The following is a 26,669-nucleotide window of genomic DNA, read 5'->3' as shown; positions in this document are numbered from 1 at the left end:
GTGAATCATATAAGGCTTATATGATTTACTCATGAAAGTGGCCACTTTCTCATTACTTTCATATATTGTTTTATTAAGTATCGAAAACATACAAGTTTAATTTCTAGAATTTTTCAAGGGATCTTATATCTGTTTTCACTCTTGTATGCTTTTCATACAAGTTTCACACAAGACAGATACAAACTTTATAAGATTTATATATATCGTTTCCATATGAGTATACTACCATGCATCACAGTTTGTGCTGAAATTCGGTCCACTTTGACTTTGACTGTCCAAAGCACATTGTTCCAAAAGTCTTATTTTTTGGACAGATATAATTTTGAACACCTAAGCTGTGCTGCCTTGTTGTTAGAAAGAAGAGACTTTCTCCTAAGAATCCACCTAGCCACACTTGTTCAGTTGTTATCTAAATGTACTGTTGCGAACTTTAGCATTTAACATGCTAACTGAGTTCTATAGAGTCTGAGTTTCTCTGAGCACTGCACGACCTGACCTTGGGGTGAATTTTCTGGGATGTCCCCTCCTGAGAATGTCTCGAATGAGTTTTACTTGAAGTAATCATTCAGTTAATGAAGTGCATTTGAATAGCAGCACTTGGCTGCTACTTATACTCTTAATTTCTATTAATGCAGCAAGGGTCTTTGCAGTTTTTCATATGAATGCAGAGTTTCCCATGAGCATTTTTTGTTTTTTAATGTGCTACTATAATTTCACAGACAGTATGTCTGAGTTACACCGATTGCTTCATGTCATAAAAGAAAAGGAGAAAATCAGATTTGATGCTACTCGGCTTACATTCAGTGTTGTTCCTGTTGAGCAGACAGTTTCCTGCCATCAGTCGGCAGCTTCATTAGTCAGACTGTAACTGCACTGTTTAAAGCCAGCAGGCTTCTTCATCTTACCCATTAATCTATTGTTGTTTAGACTGATGTTTAAGTCATAAATTAGGGGGTGATATAAAACATACGCACTTCATATCTCAAGCGACAGTGGCATCAGCACTGGTGGAAATACTGGAATCAGCTGGATCAACACACATTATGTGAAGACCCGATCTGCTCGGCTTTGCATAAACTGCCTTCATTTATGGGATACAAATCTCAGTCCTGTTTTGCACAAATGACCAATTCCCATTTTTCAGAACAAATTCCACCATATGCTATTACTCATCGCTGAGCCCTTAAGCCAAAATGCTTCAGCGAGCTGATGAAATGGGGCAGGCTGAAGTGTAAGCCTGGTAAAGAGCTTTGTCTGAGAGGAGAATCAGGGCTCACTTAGCTTCAATAACAGAGTATATAGAAGCTTTCCGGTGATATTAGAGTCAGTAAATCATAGAAACCAGGATGTAGGTGCTGATGTGCAATGACGAGAACTCCCATCTTGGTTATTTGGTGTCTTGATGATCTAATTTTCCATCCATTTTTGTCACTTTGGCAACAATGCATGGGGTAAGATGATGCTGCTGTTAGTAAAGAGTAAGGTGACAATGTGCAGGACCGAAACACTCTGTACACTTTTACACAAAATTAACTCTTTACATTTCAGTGCTTGAAATGTACCATACCCCCCTCATCTCTGTTGTTCCCAATTCTCTTTGCACATATTCCTTATGATTTCTTTAATCATATAATACACCTCACCTGTATCTGAACCTGCTGCCTTTGAAGAAGATATTACTGCTGGAAACTGTTTTTATCTGACTTGACTTTGCACACCTGTCAGACAAAGAAAGGAAGAAACAAAAAGAGACACATTACGTGTACAGCAGCCTTGCACACTGAACCCTGACTAACACATGTCGTAGCAGAATAACAGATTTTTAAAGGCTCAAACTCTCATCACAATAATGTTTCACTAATTTTTTTTCTCGCAGAACACAGAGTAGCCTCTCAACAAGCTTACAGCACAGTGTGTCTTTTTAAAAGCTTATGGCTGGAGGTCAAACCTTCATGTTTCATTCTATATAATTTATCATGTGAAACCAGACTCCAGTGCAGCAGAGAAGGAGCTAGAGCACAGACACACACATGTCTGCTCTCCTTCGTGCACGAGACACCATATGCTGGAAAAGCTCTGCTTGGCTGCCGTTCACAAACTCAATTCACTCTGATTTGATTTAGCGGCTCTGATGCTTGTCTGACATCCGAGCTGACATCCACTCCATCTCAGTCCGCCTTTTAGAGACACATGAGCTGCTGTCATTAGGAAGTCAGTATTCAGGGTTGTATGGGGCAAGGGCTATTTTACAAATTCATAACGATGTCTTCCTTTTGTAAGATTGTCTGCATGTATGGTGCCTCTTGATAAAATAAAGCAAGGCAGAGAGAAAAGCATGTGAAAAGTGAAGAATGCCTGCAGTTAAGAGAGAGCGGGAGACCTTCAGATTGACTGACAGTGTGGAGGAGGAAGGCCACCGTAGAGAAATCCGTCACAAAGCAGCCTCCAGTTCTTGCGTCAAACCTTTGGAAAATCTCATCTCCTCCAGCCTGACCTCTCTCCATCAAATGAGACCAGCTGTTCAGAGCCGCTGAGCCTTCTTATCCCCCTCCACGCCCACACGCACTTTGCTGTTTGGTGCCTCTTCCTTTTCTTTTCACACGGCTCATCTTCTCAGACATGAGCAAAAGATCCAACTGCTAATATCAAGCTCAGGAACAACCTTAAATGAAGAATAGCCATCTTGGTTGAGGAATGATGAATAAGTGTGAAGCTGATAGGAAAAGATGAACGGTTCAGGATCTCTTGAAGATCCTGGGTTGTTATTTTGTGCAAATTTTACATTGCAGATGTGACATCCTCTTGTGTTTTTCCATCTCGGTTGTTTTATATTCATCAGTCTGCTCTCCTCATATTCTCACTGAACTGGGATTGACAAAAGGGAGCAGATCTGTTGTGCTTGCCCACTATATTTGATTCTCGATTACATTAATGAACATAGATGTTAGCATCTTGTCTTGTCATGAACCTTGTTTCCCTTCCCTCCGTGCCAGTGGGGTCAATAGTCTTTGCAGATGAGATCAATGGCCTTGGAGCAATCAGCTGCTCCCCAGTGAAGGACGACGACATGTCCTTGCAGTACTGGGAGTAAATTAAGGAGATAATGTGCTAAAATTAAGTCGGTTTTGAAGTGAAGCAAAATCTTGGCTCGATATAAGAGCTCAAAACGTTCCTACTGGATTCGGGGTTTTGGTGTAAGCTGATCCTGCACAGTCTCAGCAGTTACAGGAAGAACTCAATAAAAATAAAAATGAATTTGTGTGTGTGTTTGTGTGTGTGCAGACGTACTTGTAAAAGGCCTGGTTCTCCACCCCGCACTTCCATAAGTGCTTACACGCTGCAGGGGTCGAGGTGTGAAATGTCAACACCAGCTTCTTCTACACAGAAAAGGACAAAGACAGAAAGAGTGACAGTGAGGATGAGAAATGAGCTTACTGGAAAAGAAAAAACTGTGAATAAGGACAAGAAAAGAGCTGAACGTAATGTGAGGGAGCTGTGCAAAATGCTGACCCACAGACCCTAAGCTGTAAGCTTGGCAAGATAAAGTCATTCGGTCACAGTGCTCAGCATTAAAAGGCAGAACATGGGTTTTTATGGACTAAGAGGAGAGATTTATTCCCGGAAACATCTAGTCTCTGGCTCTGCAAGTCTGGGAACGTGGGACGCCAGATCAATACTGTTCAGCAAAGAGGATAGAGGCAGAGACGAAGCAATGAAATCAATAACATGAGAATGAGATACTGTAACAGAATATGATATTATACCGCTATAAGTGTCTGTTAAAATAAAAAACACTTCACTGTTAAGTTGACAGCAGTGAAAGGGTCCAGTCTGTGCCCACTTCATCAGCTATATTGCGCAGCCCCCAAACTGTCACATATCAGTTATATTAGGTATGCAGGTGTGATTTACACACATGTGCTTCAGTTGCCATGTGTGTGTTCACAGGTGTGTGAAGGCTCCAGGACTGCGTGTTAATCTGCCTTTGGTCCCACTTTGGCTGACGTGCAAAAGCGTTGACTTGGATTTTTTTGGGGGAAAAAAAAGAGTTAATTGAAAAAAATCATCCACTGAGGGGAAGAGACCGAAATTGTACATTCTAAAACGTAAAAATCAACTCAGATGTCAGAAATGTATTTAACTACAATAAAGATGATGCTATTTACTCTGTGTGCCTACAGTAAAGGACCAATTAGGTTTATTAAAAGAGCACGATCGTGGTTCAAATACAGCCTTTTACAGCTGCAACCACTTCTCTGCAACATGCTTTTCAGACATGCATGAACGCACAGCAGGGCGGCGTCCTACATCAGCAGAACCTATGCGGTCGTTGCTGTGCGTTCACCGGTGCGTTGTGACACCTGATCGAGTGGCAGATGGGTTGTTCAAAAACACGCTTGTTTGGGGAAAAAAGGTTTTTCTAGAACTGCTCATCCAAACAAATTGAATCAAATGGGATTTGATGTACAGTAGTTGAGCTAACCTTGGAAACTGAAGTAAGTCTTTTTTGTTCTTTACATATCACAGCTGATTATGAAACTGAGGTCCATGCACAGGGTAAGCCATGCTTGTGTGTTAGGAGTTAACTGTTGAGTCAGCCAAAAAGAAGCTGACCAAGAATTTGTGACTTTGATCTCATAAAAGTGTTTCATCTATATAACCTGCAATCAGCTCAAAGTGGGACAGGTAGGTTTGGGTAATCAGAGGAGAGGGAAGAGTGAGGAGTGACCTGCCACATGGTGGAAAATTCAGGAAACAAGCATCAATACACAAATCCTCACATAAATAAAGTACACACACACCCACACAATCAAAAGGATGAAACGGTTATGAAAAAATTGAATGAGATGAATGAGGCATGGATAGAGTTATAGATTAAGCAGCGAAACATTGCATGTTAATCTATAGTTCACTGGAAGTCAGAGGGTGAATTTGATTACATGGTGAACAAGACGGGGACGGAAGCCACAGAAGAACTGCGATCATATGAAATGAGAGCAGAGAGAACTTTTATATAACACACCAGACAAACAACACTTAATGACAATATCATGAAAAAAGAAATAAAACATGGATAAAAGGTTCCTCCAATCATAAAGTGAGGTGAGGGCAGGGCTGCGGGTAAAGGTGTCAAATTGAGGACTTAAATACAACAACGATTTGCGCTACTGTTTTTAAGATAAGATAAGATAAGATTGTTTTTACTTGTATTTACTCACCAGAGATGACTATGTTTACACACAGAGAGAAGAGACAGAAACACAGAGATAATAGTGCATCTTCAGCCTTTCACGAGGAGCCGAACAGACAGACAAGGCAGACAGACTGACAAGTTAAGCAGCGATGAAAGAGCGGAACTGAGCTTCTGTAATGAAGACAACAGCTTTGACACTCATCGATTGGCTGATTGGTAGATTTAAGAGCAAAATGGCTTTAGCTGCAAGGATTTGCAGGTGTTTTTGAGCTGCTTCAGGCAGACTGAAGGTAAAGAGCACATCGGTTGTAAATCCTGAAAAAATAAAGTATGCAGATAGACGAGGCACTGAAACTGCTGCTCAGAATCTACCACAGCTCTGTTGGTTGATAAACATCAAGCAACCAGATGAAGCATGTGTCCCAAATGCAAGACATCCACTGTTTGAAAGTTAGTACTTGCTTTCTGTTTCAGTTTGGAGACACCATGTCATACAGTGGGGCAAAAAAGTATTTAGTCAGCCACCGATTGTGCAAGTTCCCCCACCTAAAATGATGACAGAGGTCAGTAATTTGCACCAGAGGTACACTTCAACTGTGAGAGACAGAATGTGAAAAAAAAATCCATGAATTCACATGGTAGGATTTGTAAAGAATTTATTCGTAAATCAGGGTGGAAAATAAGTATTTGGTCAATAACAAAAATACAACTCAATACTTTGTGACATAACCTTTGTTGGCAATAACAGAGGTCAAACGTTTACTATAGGTCTTTACCAGGTTTGCACACACAGTAGCTGGTATTTTGGCCCATTCCTCCATGCAGATCTTCTCCAGAGCAGTGATGTTTTGGGGCTGTCGCCGAGCAACACGGACTTTCAACTCCCGCCACAGATTTTCTATGGGGTTGAGGTCTGGAGACTGGCTAGGCCACTCCAGGACTTTCAAATGCTTCTTACGGAGCCGCTCCTTTGTTGCCCGGGCGATGTGTTTTGGATCATTGTCATGTTGGAAGACCCAGCCTCGTTTCATCTTCAAAGTTCTCACTGATGGAAGGAGGTTTTGGCTCAAAATCTCACGATACATGGCCCCATTCATTCTGTCCTTAACACGGATCAGTCGTCCTGTCCCCTTGGCAGAAAAACAGCCCCATAGCATGATGTTTCCACCCCCATGCTTCACAGTAGGTATGGTGTTCTTGGGATGCAACTCAGTATTCTTCTTCCTCCAAACACGACGAGTTGAGTTTATACCAAAAAGTTCTACTTTGGTTTCATCTGACCACATGACATTCTCCCAATCCTCTGCTGTATCATCCATGTGCTCTCTGGCAAACTTCAGACGGGCCTGGACATGCACTGGCTTCAGCAGCGGAACACGTCTGGCACTGCGGGATTTGATTCCCTGCCGTTGTAGTGTGTTACTGATGGTGACCTTTGTTACTTTGGTCCCAGCTCTCTGCAGGTCATTCACCAGGTCCCCCCGTGTGGTTCTGGGATCTTTGCTCACCGTTCTCATGATCATTTTGACCCCACGGGATGAGATCTTGCGTGGAGCCCCAGATCGAGGGAGATTATCAGTGGTCTTGTATGTCTTCCATTTTCTGATGATTGCTCCCACAGTTGATTTTTTCACACCAAGCTGCTTGCCTATTGTAGATTCACTCTTCCCAGTCTGGTGCAGGTCTACAATACTTTTCCTGGTGTCCTTCGAAAGCTCTTTGGTCTTGGCCATGGCGGAGTTTGGAGTCTGACTGTTTGAGGCTGTGGACAGGTGTCTTTTATACAGATGATGAGTTCAAACAGGTGCCATTCATACAGGTAACGAGTGGGGGACAGAAACGCTTCTTACAGAAGACGTTACAGGTCTGTGAGAGCCAGAGATTTTCCTTGTTTGAGGTGACCAAATACTTATTTTCCACCCTGATTTACGAATAAATTCTTTATAAATCCTACCATGTGGATTCATGGATTTTTTTTTCACATTCTGTCTCTCACAGTTGAAGTGTACCTCTGGTGCAAATTACTGACCTCTGTCATCATTTTAAGTGGGGGAACTTGCACAATCGGTGGCTGACTAAATACTTTTTTGCCCCACTGTATATTGTAGTTTATCTTTGTTAGGGATGCGGTGCAGTGAAGGAGTCTAATATTTGGGCCACAGTCAGCACATAATGTGAATTAGGAGGTTGTAACACACCCACCATCCTGTTACAGTGAATCCTGCCTGTTAAGGAGATCTGAAACAGCGACACACATATACAGTGTGTGTGATGGTGGACAGGATAACAAACAGTACAGTCACTTAGCACATTTATCTGACAAAACCATTACACAGATGAGGATAGGGGGAAAGGGGAGGGAGAAGGAGGAAAGAAGGAGGAAAGAGAATGAAGGACGTCCGTTTTGCTCAGGGTTGGCAAACAGTCACTAACACACAACTGATCTCAAATTCTGCAGTCTGACTGTGCAACATTTGCCTTTGTAATAAGTAATGAACACATGTTAGAAGTTTATATCTAACAAGTCAGCAGGATGTTGATTACTTTGGTGCAAAAATGCACAATTCATCACCAGGACATGGAGGAAACTGCACATCTCACTTGAGTCATCATTTTTAACCTTTTAGAGACACCTCGCTCACCTCTTTCTGAATGCCAATGACGTAAAAGGTTTTTCCTTCAAACTTCAGCTTGCTAACGTCAGCCCTGCAAACAAACACAGAGTTAAGACTTTGAAATATCTGCAGATGAGAGTTAAATATAGGCTAAATGCTAAACTTAAAGCTTTAAGTACATTTAAAGTTCTGCTGTCATTGATTGTGTCATTGTAAAGATGTCTTCACAAGAAGCCACCCAAGCAACACAAGTTCCAGTTGCTGATGTCATAGAGAAAAAAATGCCAGTTAAAAGAAATATTGGGTTAAAAGAAACTTTGATTAAAGGAGCAAATGTATATTTGTACTATGGTTGGCCTATAACTGTTAACCAGGTACAAGTAGAGCAACTTAGAATAGTACCTTTAGGTAGGCAACCTCCTTAAGACCAACAAACAGCATCACAGTCTGAAGTGATTACACTCACTCTCAGAAAGTTTGGTAGGATTTGCAAATAACTGCAGCCGAACAGATTGGCAACACATTGCAATCAATCTGCGTAAGTCTGCACTGATGAGCAGAACTTGCTTACAACGCATCTCTTAGCAACAGAGGACTTGACTCAGCTGGTTGTCAGCTGGTTGTATTCTTTTTATATTTCTATATAAAACTAAGGTTGCTAAGCGCCTACGTCATTTTGCCATTAAATCGCCATCTATCGCCATTTATCACAGTTATTCGCTGTAGTATCACAAACAGATTGCAGGTAATTGCCAACGTGATGCCATTCATTGGCAAAAGATAGCAGAGTTCCTATAAAGCTGCAACTATTTTAAACGCGATGACTTTGCAAATTAAAGTGCAAAGTTCATTGCACTGCCATTTGTTGGGCTGCGTTCATATTCTTTTTAAAAAAAATTTTACACACATAGCTCATTTCAAAAAATATTGTGTGTTTTTATCAGTTTAATTACCAATGGTGCATAGTTTAAAATAACACTATCAATTCTTATTACTTTTGATAGATAAACTACATTTTTCTCCTTATTCTTATGAACTTTTGTTTAAAACTATGAATATGGAGGTACTACAACTGCTGCTTAAGGAAAGCATGGCTATAGGAAAGTGTATTTTAACACTCTGTAGCAAGATAATCTTATAGATGTCATGTTTAAATAAACAAATGGTTCTGCCTGCAAGGAAAAGTTAGAGATGATTATTTTAATTTGCTTCTAATAAAAATTATAAGTTTAGCAATACTTCAGCGATAAAGCATAAATATAGAGTTTTCTGCAGTTAGCTTTGTTAGTGATTAGACATTTAATATTTATGTTTAATGATTGACAATTGTGGCTACACATTGTAGTGGTTTGCTTTTTTCCCAGCATACAAAAGACTCCCAGTTCGAGACTGGAGACGGTAATCCGTTAAATGCTGTGAAGGGAAGGGCGTCTGGTGTAAGAATCTAACAAATCAAATATGTGGAGCCTTCTGCTGTGCTGACAACCTGTGATTAAGGGAGCAGCCAAAAGAAGCTTTTTACAGGTTGATGTTTTTACCATTTGAGGAGGTGAATCCTCTTGTTTCCCTGGAAGACCACAAAACCTGTGGCTGTGAACCCAAGAAAGGCAGTAGAGCCTGTAAAGTCCTGAAAAAAACACATATCACAGCATGTAAGGCAAGTGGACTATCTATGACCTCATTGGTTGATGCACAAAATCCCATGTTTGTCATTAAACTTTTTAATTAATCAAGAACAAGGCAGTTAAAATACCGACTGATGGACTAAATCTGATGTAGTGAGGAAAAATCAAAATAATAACTTCCACATCATTAATCATCAGTAAATCTCTAAATTTGTATTCATCTTTATATAAATCCCTCCCTTTCCCCTGTGTGCTTCCCACATCTTAGTGCTTACTTACTTTATCTCCATAGATCTGCATGTGCATGATAGTACAGTACTCGCAGTAACAGCTATTTCCAGCAAACTAATTTAAAAAAAGCCTGCCAGACAAGAGTGGAACAGATAAAGGGGATCCTTCCCACTAGACAGAATTTAAATATCTTGTTAATCTGCTTTGTATCCTTTGATTTGTCTGTTCACAAGAGGATGTCCCTATTTCACACTTCAGCTTGGCAGAAGATGAACAGAAAGGATGAGAGCGAGCCATGAGCAAGTTGTAAAATATTGTTTTTCTTTATCAGATGCAGTCTGTTCAATCTATTGGGATAGCACAAGAAACAAAGAAACAAGTAACAGGAGAATGAAGTAGAATAGCAAGTGTAACATATCTGATAGTACAGTTTAGTTTTAGCAATTTAAAGCTGAAAGACAAATCAATGACACTGACTAACCATGGTGGTCTCTGATCAGTCAGTGAAGTCACTGTGTCCTCAGAACAGTGGCTTCTTTATGGACCTAGTTTATTTAGTTTTCAAGGAGGGAACATTAACTAGCTGGCTTGGATGTGATAGCGTAAATTACACATAAGCTCTTGGCCTTAAATTATTTCCTAATCTGCTTGGAGCAAGTATGTGAGGCCAGGTAGACAGGTGCTATAATGCGACACGCCACTGGATGGAGCTGTTTCTTTTTTGAGCAATAGAGATGTTTACGGAATTGCTAGCTTGCGTCGGTGCAACACGTGTGTGCAACGGTGTTTTCGTGTAGTAGTAGTAGCAGTGGGTTACCAGTGTGGAGAGCTATTAATTGGTGACAGCTGTCGGCAAAATATTATTTTCTTGCAAAACCTCCATATTTTCATCTGGACACTTACTTAATCTGTGTCCTGGGCTGGTTAATTTTGCCAGCTGCACAGCTGGTGTGATTGTCCATAAAATACAGTATGTACCATCTGTCTATAAGGTCACAACAAATTGCACAGGCCCAACCATAGACTGTGTGCAAAAGAGATGAATGTAGCTTTTGCATCTGAAAAGTTCATCCAATGCATAATTGCCTTAAAACGTGCATAGTTTTTAATGGCCAGCAGGGGGCGCCTCATGTTGGTGCAAAAACACTTCTGGGTGTATACAAGTCTTTGGGAAAACAGCCCTTGGCTCTCTTGCTCTGTCAGCTCAGCAAACCCTTTTCTCGTGACTTTATGAGCTCAACCCTTAGTTTAAGCTTGTACTTAATAAAATATTACTTTCTTTTCTAAAAACTTATGGTCATTATTAAAATGGGAAAACTATACTCACTGGCTGTTGAGCTGTACATCTGAAATTATTAGTCAATGAATGTGTGGTTTCACAGTCATATCCAGCACTAGCTTTTTAGATGGCAAAAATACTCACCTCAAAGCTTTAGAACGGGAGCTCACTAATCAACATATGACACGGTGGCTACATCCATCTTTTATATACAGTCTATGGAACACGCAACACCCTATGATGACGAAATCACACGAACACAAGTGGATACGCACATGCTTGTGTGCATGGAAAGTATAACACCCACATGAAGCCATCTGTGTGGAAATCAGTGCGTAACCCATTATGTGTAAAGCTACTGTGTACTGTATATATTCTCCAGTTACGTTACCTTGCATGGGTGAGGGTCGACTCCATATGTTTCAAGACTGTGAGCCCTTTGGAGCATGTTCAGCTCTGCTAGTTCAGCACACTGGCCCCTGATAGAAAATAGAGGAAAGGAGAGACCCAACTTTATACACTGACAGACTGAAGAATATGTTATTAAGGTGTTCCTATGTTGGATTACTTTCAATTGGATTTCACTTAAATGTCGGATACAACCAGATAGAAAATCAATACATGCAATTATCTTATTAGAGTTTTGAGATTTAAAGGTCAATATCTAGGGAGTTTGGTTGTGAACAAATTTGCGTTGACTTTTTATTCTAAGGATTGCTATTTTTTCTCCAGAAAGAACAGCACTAACCCTCCACTGCTAGGCTAGTTTCTTTTACAAGGACAAGGTTGCTTGTCGTACTAAGTCTACAGTATTTAGACAATATCAGTTTAAATAAAAGTATTACAGAATTTTTAACCAATTAAAGTGAGTACACTTATCTCTTATTATTATAAAAGGAAACAGTCATAACAAACCAGGCAAAAGGGTTGTGGGGGGGGGGGGGGGGGGGGGCATTAATGCTTTACTTGCTCATTAGTCTAAGTGCTGCAAATTAGGAAAATGAGTGTGGTACACTGGTTCACTTCAAGACTCCAGACATATAAATCAACTTTAAAATTGCACACGCATATATTGGATCTGTCTGTGCAGATAAAGGAAAGCATAAAAACCATTACAGAATGCCTGTGGAAATGTAGCTTGCAGACAGAGTGCTTCCCATTCAAAAATCACCTGAAGTCTCTGTACAGCTCAGTACTGATCAACATGCTGTTAATCCTGTCAGTCGTACCCATCGGGCCAGACAGAGGGCACTTGGCATCATCTGCCTCTGTGCTGTGGGAAATGAAGGATTTGTCTTTGATGTTTTATAATCACTGTTAAGTGTGACGGTCACGACATTATTAATCGCTGCAGCAACACACAAACAACCCAGGAGAGGGGATTTATGTATACAGTACTGCATGTAATGTAGAAACGTATTCTGTACCTGTAGAGTACATAGTCAATCTACTGAGTACATGCTTTTTTAATGACTCTTTACTCAAACTATTCTTTATTGCAGAACCATTTTCCCTTCAGGAAAGGTAATCACATGGTTGAAAAGAGGCGAATAAGGGTTCAAAGATACAGTTGTGGTACCCAGAATGCCTAGCTTTTGTTCATATGCAAAAGAACACAAGACGATCAAATTTATCAGGGATGAGTGATTTTCATCAAAATTTTAATTCTGTAGTAGTAACAAGCAAGGTGTCTAAACGGAGCATGAAATAAATAATTCATGCTCATTCCTCTAAGCTAATGGATGTTTTTATTTACTTTCAAACAAATCTCGACTGAGAATACCTTCTCCAGTGCAATGAAGCTTAAATCTCTGGGTATCACACAATTCTGTGTCTAACCAGAAAGAAAGGCAGCATTTTATTGTCTGCTGTGTAGACAGTTGTCTCAGCAGCCTGTTTTAAAACACAGATCACAGGAGTGAGCATAGCACCTGCCACCAACATCAAACGGTACAACAATAAAAAAAGTACTGGCGGCCGCTAGTGCTATCCCTCAGCCTCCTAGTAGATGCACCTATGGTATAAATGTGCAACTCCTTCATCACCTTGTTATTGTGTTCTCAAGATCTTCAAAAAAGTAGCTGCGCCAAAGCTCAATTAATTCAAAAATCCTACATTGCCTTATCATCGAGCTATCACATTCACAAACTTGGCTGTACACACTGCCTGTCTGCCTGGCGAGGTGATAACAATACCCCCAAAAAGCCCACAATAGACCAAAAAAGCCTTCTCCAGACAAACAGCAAAACCACGAGACAAAAAATATATATATTAGTCTTTCACCTGAGCTCATTCTTGTGAATTTCCATTATCTTCCTCTCCAGTTTGAGGGATTGTTTAGGGAACAGCTTGAAGTCTCTGATGTAGTCTGATGGGTGCTCCTCTGGGTCATAGTCCCCAAGCTCAGCTATAAAGAGAAAGGGTGATTTCAGTAAAAATATTATCTGAAAATAGGTCAAATACATCAGGAAATGGGTATACATTGTTTGTTAACTTATTGAAAGAACTAATTTAACACACCTTGACTGCATATATAGTATGAAGCTACAATTAGTAGTCATGTTGCTCAGGTTAACATAAAAACTGCATTGTAAAGCAAAATTAAATAAAGAAAGATGTTTTATTTTGCAAATAAGCTTTACTCAACTTGAACGTTGCATATTAAGCAAGCTTGTAATTTGTAACTTTAATTTTATAGTACTTATTCCATTTACATGCAACTGCTTCTATATTTATATTGTAGGATTGCAAATGGCTGGGTCAGAACAGTTATAGACTGCAAGCTATTATTAGGCATGGTCACATGCCTGTTTTGTATTTGTGTGTAAAGTGTTAGAATAGCTGTGACACCATGAGTGCAGCGGGTGGCTGGACTAACGGCTATGGTAAATGGCCTGTATTTGTATAGCGCTTTACTCAGTCCCTAAGGACCCCAAAGCGCTTTACACTACATTCAGTCATTCACCCATTCACACACTGGTGATGGCAAGCTACATTGTAGCCACAGCTGCCCTGGGGCGCACTGACAGAGGCGAGGCTGCAGGACACTGGCAGCACCGGGCCCTTTGACCACCAGTAGGCAACGGGTGAAGTGTCTTGCCCAAGAACACAATGACTGAGACTGTCCGAACCAGCAACCTTCCGATTACAAGACGAACTGCCAACTCTTGAGCCACGATTGCTCTGGCTACGACCATATTAACAGTTAGGGTTAAAAAACTTCCAGTTTTCCCCCACAGAAAAATAGAAAGCTCATATAGCACCAAGTACAAAATGCCCGCTGTAATATTAAACAGCTTTGTATCATCAGCAAATTTCCTGGTTGCTCAAATTAAGACAAAGGCCCAAAGACAGATCTTTCCCTTATTAATTTTTTTTATTTCCACAGAATAAGATACTTATGAGCAATTGACTCAAATAACAGATCATTGTTGTGCTCATTGAATCCACTAATTTATTTTTTTAATGATATCTTAATTAAGTATCTTTATAAAGGTTTAATCAAAAACTTGCCTGGAGTTTAATTAAACAATAATCCTCAAACTATTCCCCAGCTCTATAATCAACACCCTGACAAAGTAGGACAGAGACCTGTCGTAGTTAATCAGAGCAGCCAATGATACACTGCAGACATGCTCTGTTTTGAGATAAGTGAACCAGTCACACTCTCTTCTCTGGGGATATGAGCCAATCAGAGGGTGTTAGCACAGTTCAAGGATTTGTGTATGAGCCACAAGGGTTCATTTATATGATAAAGCCCAGCTAATTCTTTTCTTAATCCATATTAAAGCAAGTGGCTCTGCGCTGTGATTCAGCATTAAACGGTTACGTTTAATTGACTGTAGAAAAAAATCTCTTCTATTCCTTTTCCCAGTAGTCCACATACATCTACTTTTTAAAAAAAAAAGTAGGATAATGACAGTGTGATGCTGTGAAATGCAGCCGGTTAATGAGGACAAACTTAGTCAAACAGGGGTTAGACTGTGGTTACACAGAGGTTGGATGAAAGTTCAGTTACATTTGATATAATTAGGTAAGATCATTGTTTGGTTCAAATACACAGTTAAGCACATTAAATTAACTGAGTGTTGAATTTTACCCAACACAGTGCAAGAGGATGCTCAAATTTAAAACTATAATTCTGTAACGCTAGATTAACAGACTGCGTAACTATACATAGTAATGACAGTTAGCTGAACTTTTTAAATGCTTGAATAAGACAAGTATTTATAAATCAGCAAAATGTAAATTAAAAAAAAAGCACATGGGTATTTCAGAATAGAAATCTTGAATTAAACAAACTTAAAACATCACTTTGACTTATAAAGTTATTTCAGTAACCTAAAAGAGGTATTTTACTTTTAGTTGGCATCATTTTTAAATTTCCTAAACGTTTGTTCTTTGCAATGAGCTTGTTTATTCAAGCTTAATGAAGAAAATGATAAACCTGCAAACATGTGGACTACAGTTGATATATCTGATTTTACATGTTAAAATTGTGTTTGTCAGTGATTTTCTATAAATGACATTAAAAAGCACTGATGATAAAAACATCAGATAGACAAACTAGCATTAGATAGTGTGGTGTTGGTGGGTAGTTGGATATTTACAATCAATAAACAGTATCTCCTCCACCTCACCCCCACGGATAATGTCAGATGGCCTACTCTCACTGAGGTTTATTCCTGCTAAAAGGGAGTTTTTCCTTCCCACTGTTGCCAAAGCCCTTGCTTATATTGGGTCATATCATCGTTGAGGTTTTCTCTATTTTCTTGGTATTATCTTAGTGTTGTTGTGATTTGGGACTATATTCAAATTTTGATTTAATTTAATTTATTTAATATTTAAATAATATGGATTAAATAAGGAAATAAATGCATTTGCAGGCACAAACAGTGATTTGTTAGTAGTTATTTTACAGCTTGTGCTTTCGGACTTCAGCTGATTACTTTTGATTTGAGGCTACAGACTACAGATTTCATTGTCAAGAGTCAACAGCTCAGGCACCGTAACTCAAATTTGTAATTACAGTTTCTTAACTTAATTTGATGTGTTCATTCTATTCAAATTATGAAGCACTTTGCAAATGTGCATTCTGGAAAAGGCTAGAAAATATTATCCTTATTCTTATTCTTATTACAGCCACAACCCAAGCAGCTCAGTCATTTCAGTAATAGCAGCCCTTATAATTTACAAATTAAATTGTGTAAATGTATATGTGTGATTTTCATTTAAAACTCCAACATGTCACCAAGGATGTAATTGTGAAATATTGGCTACATCTCTAATACATCCACTATGAGTAAGTCCTCACCCTGTATGATGCAGGCTCCCAGATATGCAGCTTCAGCAAAAGGACACAGTAGACGACCATGATAGATGTCTCTCTTCAACTGAAGGTACAGGAGATACCTGGATGCACATGCATGCATAAAGTTACAGAAATAAATTCTTATAGCATAAATACAGATTTTTATTTAAAATAAATCAAATAAATAAAAGACGTTTAATTACAATATACTATATAAAGCCACTGCTCACATTATGAAGGGGAACCAATACCCCGCTTTCACAATTTCTATTTCCAAATAGTTTGGATGAAAATTCACCACCCAATGAGAAAATAACAATCTGAAACTGTTGCCATGGTAGTTAAGGAAAGTATAACTATGGCAACATACATCTTCACCAGCAGAATGTGGTACTTTAGCTACTATGGAAACACCTTCAGTGCTACTGACATGCAGACTTGTCTCGTGTTAGCGTGAAGACAAAAAAAAAGTGGGGAACAGATGAGTTTCCAGTTGGGACGTCACCACTGAGTCAACTGACTCATCAAACTTGTTTTTCATTGAGGGAAAGACACAGGAGAGGCAAAGCATAAAAGATTGAATGGAGCGAAAACCCTGCTGCTGTAGCTAAATAGTTTTATTTATAGTGCTGCTGACTCTATAAATAAACACCATGATCTACATTTAGATAATTTTTCTTTCTTTGTGCTTCCTCTTATTTTAGGACATTGAGTCAGAATGTCTGCGTACACAGATTTGCTTTTCAGGTTTCTTAAATGACTTAAGCATAGAAAAATCCAGATTAAGATTTGGTGCACACTTAAACACAGAAATGATGTCGTTATTCTGCATGAAGATAAATGTTCGAGATCAATTTAAATTCTACAAAAAGAGCACCTTTATATACTTTAGTTTGCAAGTATGAATGAATAATGTCAATATAGTATAAATAATTGACAAAACGTGTCAAACTTCTTCATGTGAGTGCATTCTTTTACACAAATAATGTTAAAATTACTCATGTGTGTTATATTGGCTAGATAAGTAATATAGTCAGCCTGACTCTGTAAAATCCTTAGATAACGAGTAAGTGCTGACTTTGCCCTTTAATTCCAGCACTGTGAAATATTTGTGTATGAAAATGAACAGAGACACACAGTCAGCATTTGGTGAACTCTGAACTGCATATTTAATTAAAAACAAAAAAAAGAAGTCCCTATGCACTTTTCTGCTGTGCTAAAAACTACATCTGTTAGCAATTAATATCTGTAATGTGAGGTACCAAACACCTAATACCATAATCAATAATTACAGATCTATAGAACAGTGGGTTAACTTTTTCATCTATCTTCAGTAGTGCTTCATATACAAGAGTTAAAATTACATCTTGCAAACTGGAGCAGGCACATTTTACCATTAAAAGTTTGGGGATTTTGATGATGGGAAAAAAATTGCTCCCAGACATAACTCCATATTGAGAACTCGACAGGATTTTATTACTGACTGCATTTCCTTCTGAACTTTTCCGACTCATCTCAACTTCATCTTCCACTTCAAACTTATAAGTAGTGTGCCAGTGTGATGCCTTTCCTTAGGACTCTAAGAAGAGGTTGTTTGTTTCTTTAGGACACGTGAATGAACAGAAATGGACACGCAGCTCTTTCAGAGGGAGGAAGAGCTAATAAATAATACATCTGGAGAAAAACTGAAGCAGAATTCAGCTAAGTTGAAATTAGGCAAGAAAAGAGGGATAGGTTCCAAAAATAGCTCAAGACAAAAATATAGGACAGAAAGACGCGGAAACGTGACTTGAAAGGTGTGAAGAGACACCTGAGGGTGGAGGGGGAGATGACAGTGAGGAAGAAGAACGATCGACAGCAGGAAGGGAGGAGACACTGGGGGCGGAAAGACAAAAAAAAACAAGCGAAGGCAGAGAGGAAAAAGGATGGAAGTGAATGGATGGAGGAATTGAAGAGAAAATTAGGACTGATAAAGAGAAGCAGAGTTGGTAAGACGTAGGGCAGAGAACACAAGTCCCTGCTGGGTGAGTGTCTCTAATTATCACTGCGCCTGAGAGAAGCTTTGTGTGTTTGGCTCTGTTTTGGCAGAGGTGGCGCTGGTGGTGGAGCAGACTCTCTCCAAATCTTTTATTTAGTTTGTTTACTTATATAGTATCTTCATGGGCTCATCTACAGTTTTGAGAGCCTTCACGTCTGGCTCAGTGTATAACACCGGTGTGTTTGCACTGTGTTCAGTCAATGCCCAACTTTAAGTAATCAATCACTTGAGAACATTTAATAACGCATACTGAAATAGTTTTATAAGTCATATAATAGTCTGTTTTTAGACAAATCAGTCAGACAAAATTAGCCAAATGTCTTCATCTGTCACTAACATATTTTTATTAGGTATAGCTTGCTAGTACCAAGTTGGACTTTCCTTAATTCTGCATGGCAAATACATTTTTCAGAGGCTTTGTTTCATATTGACTTCAACTCACTGGATATTTTCAATTCTTTCAATTCCTCTCTCTAGAGATATTTGTCCATGAAAATCCTCCGAAATACTTTACATTTTCTCTCAGCCTGCCTTCTTTCTCTGTCACTCATACGCCATTGCCAGTGCTTGTTTACCTGGTGAGTTCTTCCTTGATTTTCATTGGCTCATGCGGGTAAAACTTGACCCGGAAGCACATCGTGTACGGCTGCTGAGCTGCTGGAGACAAGAAAGACACGATGTTGAGATGGAAAAACTAAGAGAGACCAGAAACTGTAAGGAAAGTTAAAAGGCTGTTAGAACGTGGAGGAAAAAAGAGGAGATAAGCTTGACAGATATGATAAAGGGAATCAGAAGGAAAGTAGAAGATTTTAAGAAACAGATAAGAAGAGGAAAGAAGAGGAAAGATAAATGAGGGGAAGAGAGGACAGAGGAGCCATGAAGATTATGTAGAAGAAGAAGCTGGGGACAAAAACAGAAACCACAGCATGTCTCCAATACTGATTAGTCACCTCATAATTACAGTAATTACTCTCTCACACACACACACACATGGGCATGTGCTTCACTTGAACTGGGGTCTGTTTCTTCTCCTTTGATCTGAGTCCTAAAGCATTTCATATCTCTAGGAGAGGATTTGTGCTTTGAATAGTATTTAAATATGCACCGTAACATACATACACAAGGTTACATAAGCGGTCACAGACACACACACATATACTCAATAACAGGCTGAAGGGTTTGGATCAAATGACAGCGATAGCTTCAACTCCCTTCTGAAGTCTCACACAGCTCATCTGCTTATAAACATATTCAATGTTTACCCTGTGAAGTTAGAACATTTACAAGATATACAAACACCAAAACACCGAAACACTGAGAGGAAACCATCATACACAGCAACAGATTTAATTATATACAGTAATTGTATATAATGCATTATAAATAATTTACACTTCCTGAAGTGAAAATAGCACAGATAAGATTTTTTTTTGAAGTCTGAATTTATTTTATTTTGGTTATTAAAGAAATAAAACATCTTAAAGGACCCTTTACCCATCTCAACTCCCATTTGGTGTCTTTGGCACTTACTTACAGTTAAACAGTTAACTGATAGCTTTGGTCTGAGGATCTAGTGATCAAATGCCAGAATTTTGTTTGCTCGATATAAAATTTTCACTCCATGTTTGGTTCAAAGCGTAGATCAAAGCATTGCGGAGATTTGATGTCACTTCCTGTGTGGCAGCTTTGCAATTAGAATTTTCTGATGGACACAATCAATCCAATTTTGTGGTTTTCTACATTTGCTTGCTTTGAGGGTACTCTTTGCCAATTTTGAGAGTGGAAAAAATTGTAGCCTGTGAACTATGTCAGAAAATCTAATATTATGGTTACAGACGCCACGGGGTCCATATCCATTATAGAGGGTCTGTAGCCTCGAATTTGCCTTCTCTGACACATGAATGTTGAAAGCTAATATTTGAAAGTTTGGGGTTTTTTAAGTTCATATCCATAAATGTGCCTCCGGGTTCAGGCCTTTGCTAGTGACAAAGTGTTGAAGGCTATTAATGAAACTTGGGAAAAGGGAATGAAAAAAAAGAAATGGAAACTTTGACCTTCTTTGGGTGATTATAGACTAAAAAGTCAGCAGATGAAAAAAATATATATATGTTATTATATAATTAACAGCTATAAAACAGCAGGGATGGTTTACAGAAAGACATTTAAACCACGAGAAATAAATCCAACATAACAGCTGAATCACCTGTGCTTCATACGCTACAAATCTTAGAAAAATGAAGGAGTTGTTTTGTCTTTGCTGTTCTCACAGGCGAAGTTTACACACGTGCACATGTGAGTTATTTTGAGTGCACATGGAGAGATTTCAAAGAGGATGAGGCAAAGAGACGCTTAAAACAAAGATGCAAAAGTATCTGATAGGCATTCTGAAGTCAACATCAAGGAGGAAGAAAGTATCATTTCACATGGGATAGAAATCATCCAGAGTGCCCTCACCACTCTCCCTTTAATGGCAGGATCCTCTGCGGTATTATCCGGCTATGAAAAACAGCACACATCTACATAATACATGCTGAGCAATTTGAAAGAGCCAATCCTCCCACCCGCTCCCAAAGAACTTGAGCTGCTTATAATTATTTCTCAAGCTTAAGGGACGAAGAGGTTTTTTTGGAAAACATTGTAGAGAAAGTGAATTGTGCGCGAAAGACATGGCCGTGCAAATGTGATGTTTGCCAACGTACGTAAGCTGGGATGCACAAAGACGAAATAAAACACAAGTGCACGCACACATTGAAACCTAATTTGGGAGTAAATCCTGCCACAGGGAACTGATGTGTCAGTGCAACTCAGATCTATTCAACAACTCCCCTCTAATCTCGTTTTCTTTCTTTCACTCTGTCAGCTTCTCTCATCTCAAACCGTCTCTCCAATCTCCTCTTTTCGCTCTATTTTTCTTCTTTCTTTAGTTACGTTATCTATCACTGTCTCTTTTTAGTACTTTTCCCCCCTTGTTCCCTCTCTCTCCCTTCCAGTTTTCACTGATATCCTCAGCCTCCCCCTTCTGTCATCTCACACATGTTCCGATGGAGCAGAATACTTCGCTAATAGCTCTTTTATTAATTTATAACAGGACAGAAAGAACAGGACAGTCATTAAAAGGGTTAGTGAACTTCAGACTGAGACACAGAAAGAAAAGGAGGGTCGGAGGAAAGCCGCTGCAATCTTTCAACACAAGATAGAAATGTAAAGATGTGAAAGAGTAAGTGGAAACGAAGGAAAACAAAGGTGAAAACAAGTACCACTCTCTTATTCACCTTTGTATTGTGTCCTCTTTTAGGGTACTTAGATTGTATGATTATATGTGTCACATTCTCAAGGTTATTATAGTTATACTGAAAAAACATTGGCCAAATCTATCAGAGGCAAACATCAAGAGGGGAAAGGAGGCTGTGCTCAGCTTGAAAACAACCCCTCGGGCTGTTTGTGTAACTCTTATTACAACGTAAAAGTAGCCTCCAGGGACACATTAAATGCCACTCTGGTGACCTTGAAAATGTGAAAACTTGACCTTTCCCTAAAGCCAAATAGAAAGGTTAGCCATGAAACCTAATCAAATGGAACAAACATTGAGCTAAACTGAAGCCCAGACACAACTAGAGCTGCAGTTTCCTGGTAAAAATAAATAAATAAAAAAAATCTGGTGTGTTTGTGTCTCCATCGCTTCTCGTTTCCTTAAGTGAATCTGTTTTCTCTTTGAGGGTGAAACACACCCATGCACTTTATTGGGTACTGTGATGGACCCTTCTGTTTTCAAAACATGCTTAATTTTTCATGCAATTTTATTAACTTTCATCCATATTGCACTACTGGATTTAAAACTCACAATGATGAAAGATATTATTATTCCAGATTCTACCCTACCATGTCAGTGTTGTTGCAGCAGAAATTAAAACCCTTCAGATCAGGCAACATTTTTTCAATCTTCTACTGCCCAATTTTGGTGAGCTTGTTCAAATTGTAGCCCCAGTTTCCTAATCTTAGCTGACAGAAGTAGTATTCAGTGCTAGAGCAGCAGCAGACCACACCAGGTACAACCCCAGTTCTCTTTGAGTTTGTCGTTTTAGTTTAGTTTAGCTTCAGTGTCCTGTTTCCAGAAGATAGGAAGGGTCAAGGAAAGGCATCTTCTGCTGCTGTAGCCCATGTGCTTCTAAGATAAACATGTTGTGTGCTCAGAGATGCTCTTCTGCTTAGATTGTTTCACTAGCGGTTATTTGAGTTCCCTTCCTATCACCTCAAATTAGTCGCATCTGACATTAACAAAGAATTTTTGCCCGGAGAACTGCTGCTAGTGGGGTTTGGTTAATTGGTGATTCTAAATTGCCCATCGGTGTGAATGTGAGTGTTGATGGTTCAGTGTCTCTATGTGTAATAGGCTAGAGCTCGATTTTAACTTCAGCAACTTGTCTTGAGCATGCCTACATGCCTAAATGCTGCTATGTGATTGGTTCATTAGATATTTGTATTAATGAGGTGTTGTATACGTGTACCTATGTCACTGCATATTTCATTTCGGTAAACCTTACATGGATACATCCAGAAAATGAATTTTGTCTTACATCGCATTATCCTAAGGACTTGTTAAACAAACAGAATAGTCAAAAATGGGACAACAAAACAGACAAATAAAGTAATCAGATAAAATCTGCATCCTTTTCTGGAGATGGAAAGTAAAAATATCTTTCCGGTTTGTGGTGATTGTTATGAAGCTTTGAATGAGGCCTGCACATAAGGCAGGCAGGCTGTTTACTTGTTTTTGTACTCTCATAAGCTTGTCTTCCGCTGCAACGTCTTTGCAACGTGTGACTTTTTTCCTTTTTAGGCCACTTGTCCCTCTGGCAGTTTTTTGTGTTTCTGAGAAACAGTTCTCTTGTCACTTTGTCTGTCTTCATTGTGTCTCCATTGGTCTCCCTGCGGGACTTCAGAGGAAAAACTCATGTCCAACATTGCCTGACTCTGTCACAGGTGGGTGGGTGATAAAACTCTTAAACCTAGATTATCTAAATGGTTTTTTTTAATTATTATTACATAAACAAATAAAATGTATCTGTTTTTAATTAATAACAAACTGATTTTTTTGTACTCCTATCCCGTCACTTTAACAATGTTGCGCGTACGATGTTATGGCCTTGTTAGAGTCCCTGTGGTGGTGTCGGCTTGTTTGCCATGCTTGACCCCTCACACCAGAGTGACCCTCTGAGACAAATGCACGGCATAAGAAAACACACTCACACTCGCAAATACACAGACACATGCATGATGCTTTGCATCTGTATACACACATGCTGACACAGAAATGGAAACAGAAAGGGCACTCACACTTCATCTGCCTCACTACGGGTTTATTGGGCTCCAGCCAGTGCTGAAAAAGAGAGAAAGACCAAAAATGTTACCCTAAAATAATCAAATTTATACTAAAGAAACTACAGGACTGGATTGAGAGCTAATTCAAAAATTATCTTAGAAAATCTCATTTGTATCATTGGTAGATCTCTGGTATTTTAAACTGTCATAAAAAAGATTATTACTACATTATTACTTTAAGAGACTGATTTAGAGATTTAGGGAGACATGATGATCTTATATTCCTGAATAGAACCAAATTTGACCTTTTTGATCCATCTTACTGTCAAAAGCATACAATTCAAAGTATTATGTTACAGTTTCTGGACTGCATGACACTGCATGTTCAGTTTGTCTTAAAACACATTTTCCCTTATTTTTCCTTCCTTGCTTTGCATTAAGAAAAAAAAACAGTCTAGCTGAGCTTCTGCTACGATCAAGCGTCTGGTCTGTTCTTTGTGTGGGCTGTTTGAAATATGGAGACTGATCTTGTTATTATTTGGCACTTGAACTTGTAATGTAATGTATCAGCTGCTTCCAGACTGATATTCAACATTCATACTTTGCCTGTGCTGACTCACTGCCACTGTTTCCTGTTAGTAGGTGTGATTCTGCCGTAATGAGCTGAGTGCTGTGTATAAGTGGAATTTCTAAATTGAGGAGAAGAATTTGTTAGCCGGGGTAAAAGAGCAGCCAGATTTAGAGGAAGGAGACTCCTCAAAGATTGCAGAGAAAAAGATGCTGCACCTTAGGCCTGATTTAGACTTCTGCTGGTATATTTTTAAACCTTACGACGTGGCAGACGTCGTTGCCGGCATTTATGCTTGTGCTTGTGCCCCCAGGGTCTGGTTTTTCCACTTCCTTTCACATTCTCCTACGTCAGTTACGATAGCACTCTCCGTCCAGGTATCTGCTGACATTTGTGAGTCGTTATATTGATATATATTGTTATCCTTAATACTGAGATGATAAATGTTATTCTCTCACTGATAGATTCAAAAACTATTACAAAAAAGTAACCAGAAATGCACATGAGCAATCAGTGGTGCTGAACAGTAGGGGTAGGGTAGGCATAGTGTTTCAGAGGGCTTTGTGGTTATGAAGCAGATTTTCAGCAGAATCATAAATCCCCACTTTACTAAGATGTGGCTGTTGGAAAACTAACCACATACTTATAGACTGAAGTCTTCAGTAAAAAGTGAAAAATGCGGTTTGAAAGCACTTTTCATAAACATACATTTCTCTAAATATAAGCGTTGCTCTGACCGGCTGTGTAGGTCCTGTGATCACTCCTCTGGTAAAGAAGAAAACTCTGGTAACACCTTTATGCTTTACCATTAGTGTTTCCAACTTTTATTTTAGGTTTTACAAGGAAAATGCATGTTTGGTTTGATAAATCCACATCTAGTTAATGTCCCCACCTCAGTTTGGCTTCACTTGGACAAACAAAAGATCTGGGCTCTGGGAATAAATGACAGGCTTTTCCTGATCCTTTGTACAAACTAGTCTCAATTGGTAATGAAAATGATAACAGATACCATGGTTATGGTGTGTGCAGTGTGCACGGACAGGTGTGTGTGTGTGTATCATAGTTACCCTTTGTTTCTCGGGATCTACATATCGAATACCAAAGTAGTCTTTCTCAAGCAGGTTGTAGTGATTGCACACATGGTCCAACAGGAACTGGCCTCTGGTGTCTCTCTGCAAAGAAATAAAGCGCATCGGTTTAGGACACGTGACCCGTCTTTTGAGTTATGCTGATAAAAACCATAAACCTCTGAGCTCAGTCTGATAGATGCTGCATGACTGCATTGTGCCCACAATGAACCCTCATGGGTAATACTCCTCTGATGCTCTCATAATTTCATCACGGTGAAACATGTTAATGGAAAGAAATATGTCAGCACCCTTTTGGTCCCTTGCTGCTGACATATCTGTTATGATGGTGTTCTGGACACGGCCTCCTAATGTGCCAATAAATACAGTCTATTTGCAGGACCTAACACTGTGTAATCAATAAGCACCCTGCATTTAATGCCAGCTGCTTAGTCAGTATCTACTCATTCAGATGCTCAGTATGATTTTCCTGCTGAGTGTACTGACCTGCCTACGCCTTAGCATTCTCTATAACTTTGGATATATCTAAAGTCTAAAGATTTGCTTTTTGTCTGCCTATTTTATAGACAGTGTTTTTGTTGTTATTATATTGTACTTGCCCAAACCGTCTAGATTACACCACACCTGACACCAAATGTCAGCTGGGACAGTTGGATGAGCAGTTTTAAAAAAAATTATGCTTTTTAGCTCATTTAAGGAAATACATATCAAAACAAGTACACATTTAATTTTTACCTTTAACCTCTTGACTGAAGCTAATATTATGTGCATCAAAGATCCCAGCTCTGAGTGTGTGTGTGTGTGTGTGTGTGTGTGTGTGTGTGTGTGTGTGTGTGTGTGTGTGTGTGTGTGTGTGTGTGTGTGTGTGTGTGTGTGTGTGTGTGTGTGTCCTATAACTGCTCTATAACCTGCTGAAGGAGGTGGATTCTGTGCTTGGTTTAGCAGAACTGATTGATTCACTCAGATATCATGTCTTTGCCCTTGAGACTGGAATTTACTCATCACCCGGGAAGCATCAGCGTCATCACATACAGTCAGACCCACAGCTGACCAAATCTCATCAATAAAACTGCCTGTCAGCACATCGCCTAATCAGGAAACTTTAGTTGGGAATTTGGATTTTTATAGCACTTCCTAATATAACTTTCAGTCTAATTTGTGTCTCACTTCCTTTAACATTCCTAGTTATGCACTACCTAGAATTATTTTTATTACCAGGTGAATTTAATTATGCTGGAATTTTAGGTGAAAAACGTTGAAATTCCATTTAATTCTAAATGAATTAGACTCTTAGTTAAGGGACATATTATACAGTCTTATTGAATATAGCAAAAAAATTGCACAAAAGCAAAAATGCATTAACATATTTCACGTGATTGCACAGATGGATGTGCTAAGGAC

At 39.1% G+C, this 26,669-nt stretch overlaps 1 protein-coding gene across 2 annotated transcripts in view; it reads right to left on the bottom strand.

The window, feature by feature from the left end:
* frmd3 (FERM domain containing 3) overlaps window positions 1-26,669 on the bottom strand; it is a 56,327-nt gene that overhangs the window by 11,075 nt on the left and 18,583 nt on the right. Inside the window, exons 2-11 of one of the 2 annotated variants that reach the window (XM_026186563.2) lie at window positions 25,248-25,352; window positions 23,628-23,670; window positions 18,869-18,950; window positions 16,259-16,356; window positions 13,228-13,351; window positions 11,336-11,423; window positions 9,348-9,436; window positions 7,837-7,900; window positions 3,289-3,377; window positions 1,644-1,718 (exon numbers count right to left, since the gene is read on the bottom strand). In XM_026186563.2, the coding sequence (XP_026042348.2) occupies window positions 1,644-1,718; window positions 3,289-3,377; window positions 7,837-7,900; window positions 9,348-9,436; window positions 11,336-11,423; window positions 13,228-13,351; window positions 16,259-16,356; window positions 18,869-18,950; window positions 23,628-23,670; window positions 25,248-25,352 (857 nt within the window). The remainder of the gene's footprint in view (window positions 1-1,643; window positions 1,719-3,288; window positions 3,378-7,836; window positions 7,901-9,347; window positions 9,437-11,335; window positions 11,424-13,227; window positions 13,352-16,258; window positions 16,357-18,868; window positions 18,951-23,627; window positions 23,671-25,247; window positions 25,353-26,669) is intronic. The other variant, XM_026186565.2, reaches the window with a different exon arrangement.

Source organism: Astatotilapia calliptera, chromosome 12 (assembly GCF_964374335.1).
Source record: "Astatotilapia calliptera chromosome 12, fAstCal68.1, whole genome shotgun sequence".
Lineage (NCBI taxonomy): Eukaryota > Metazoa > Chordata > Actinopteri > Cichliformes > Cichlidae > Astatotilapia > Astatotilapia calliptera.
This window is presented reverse-complemented; position numbering and strand designations above follow the sequence as displayed.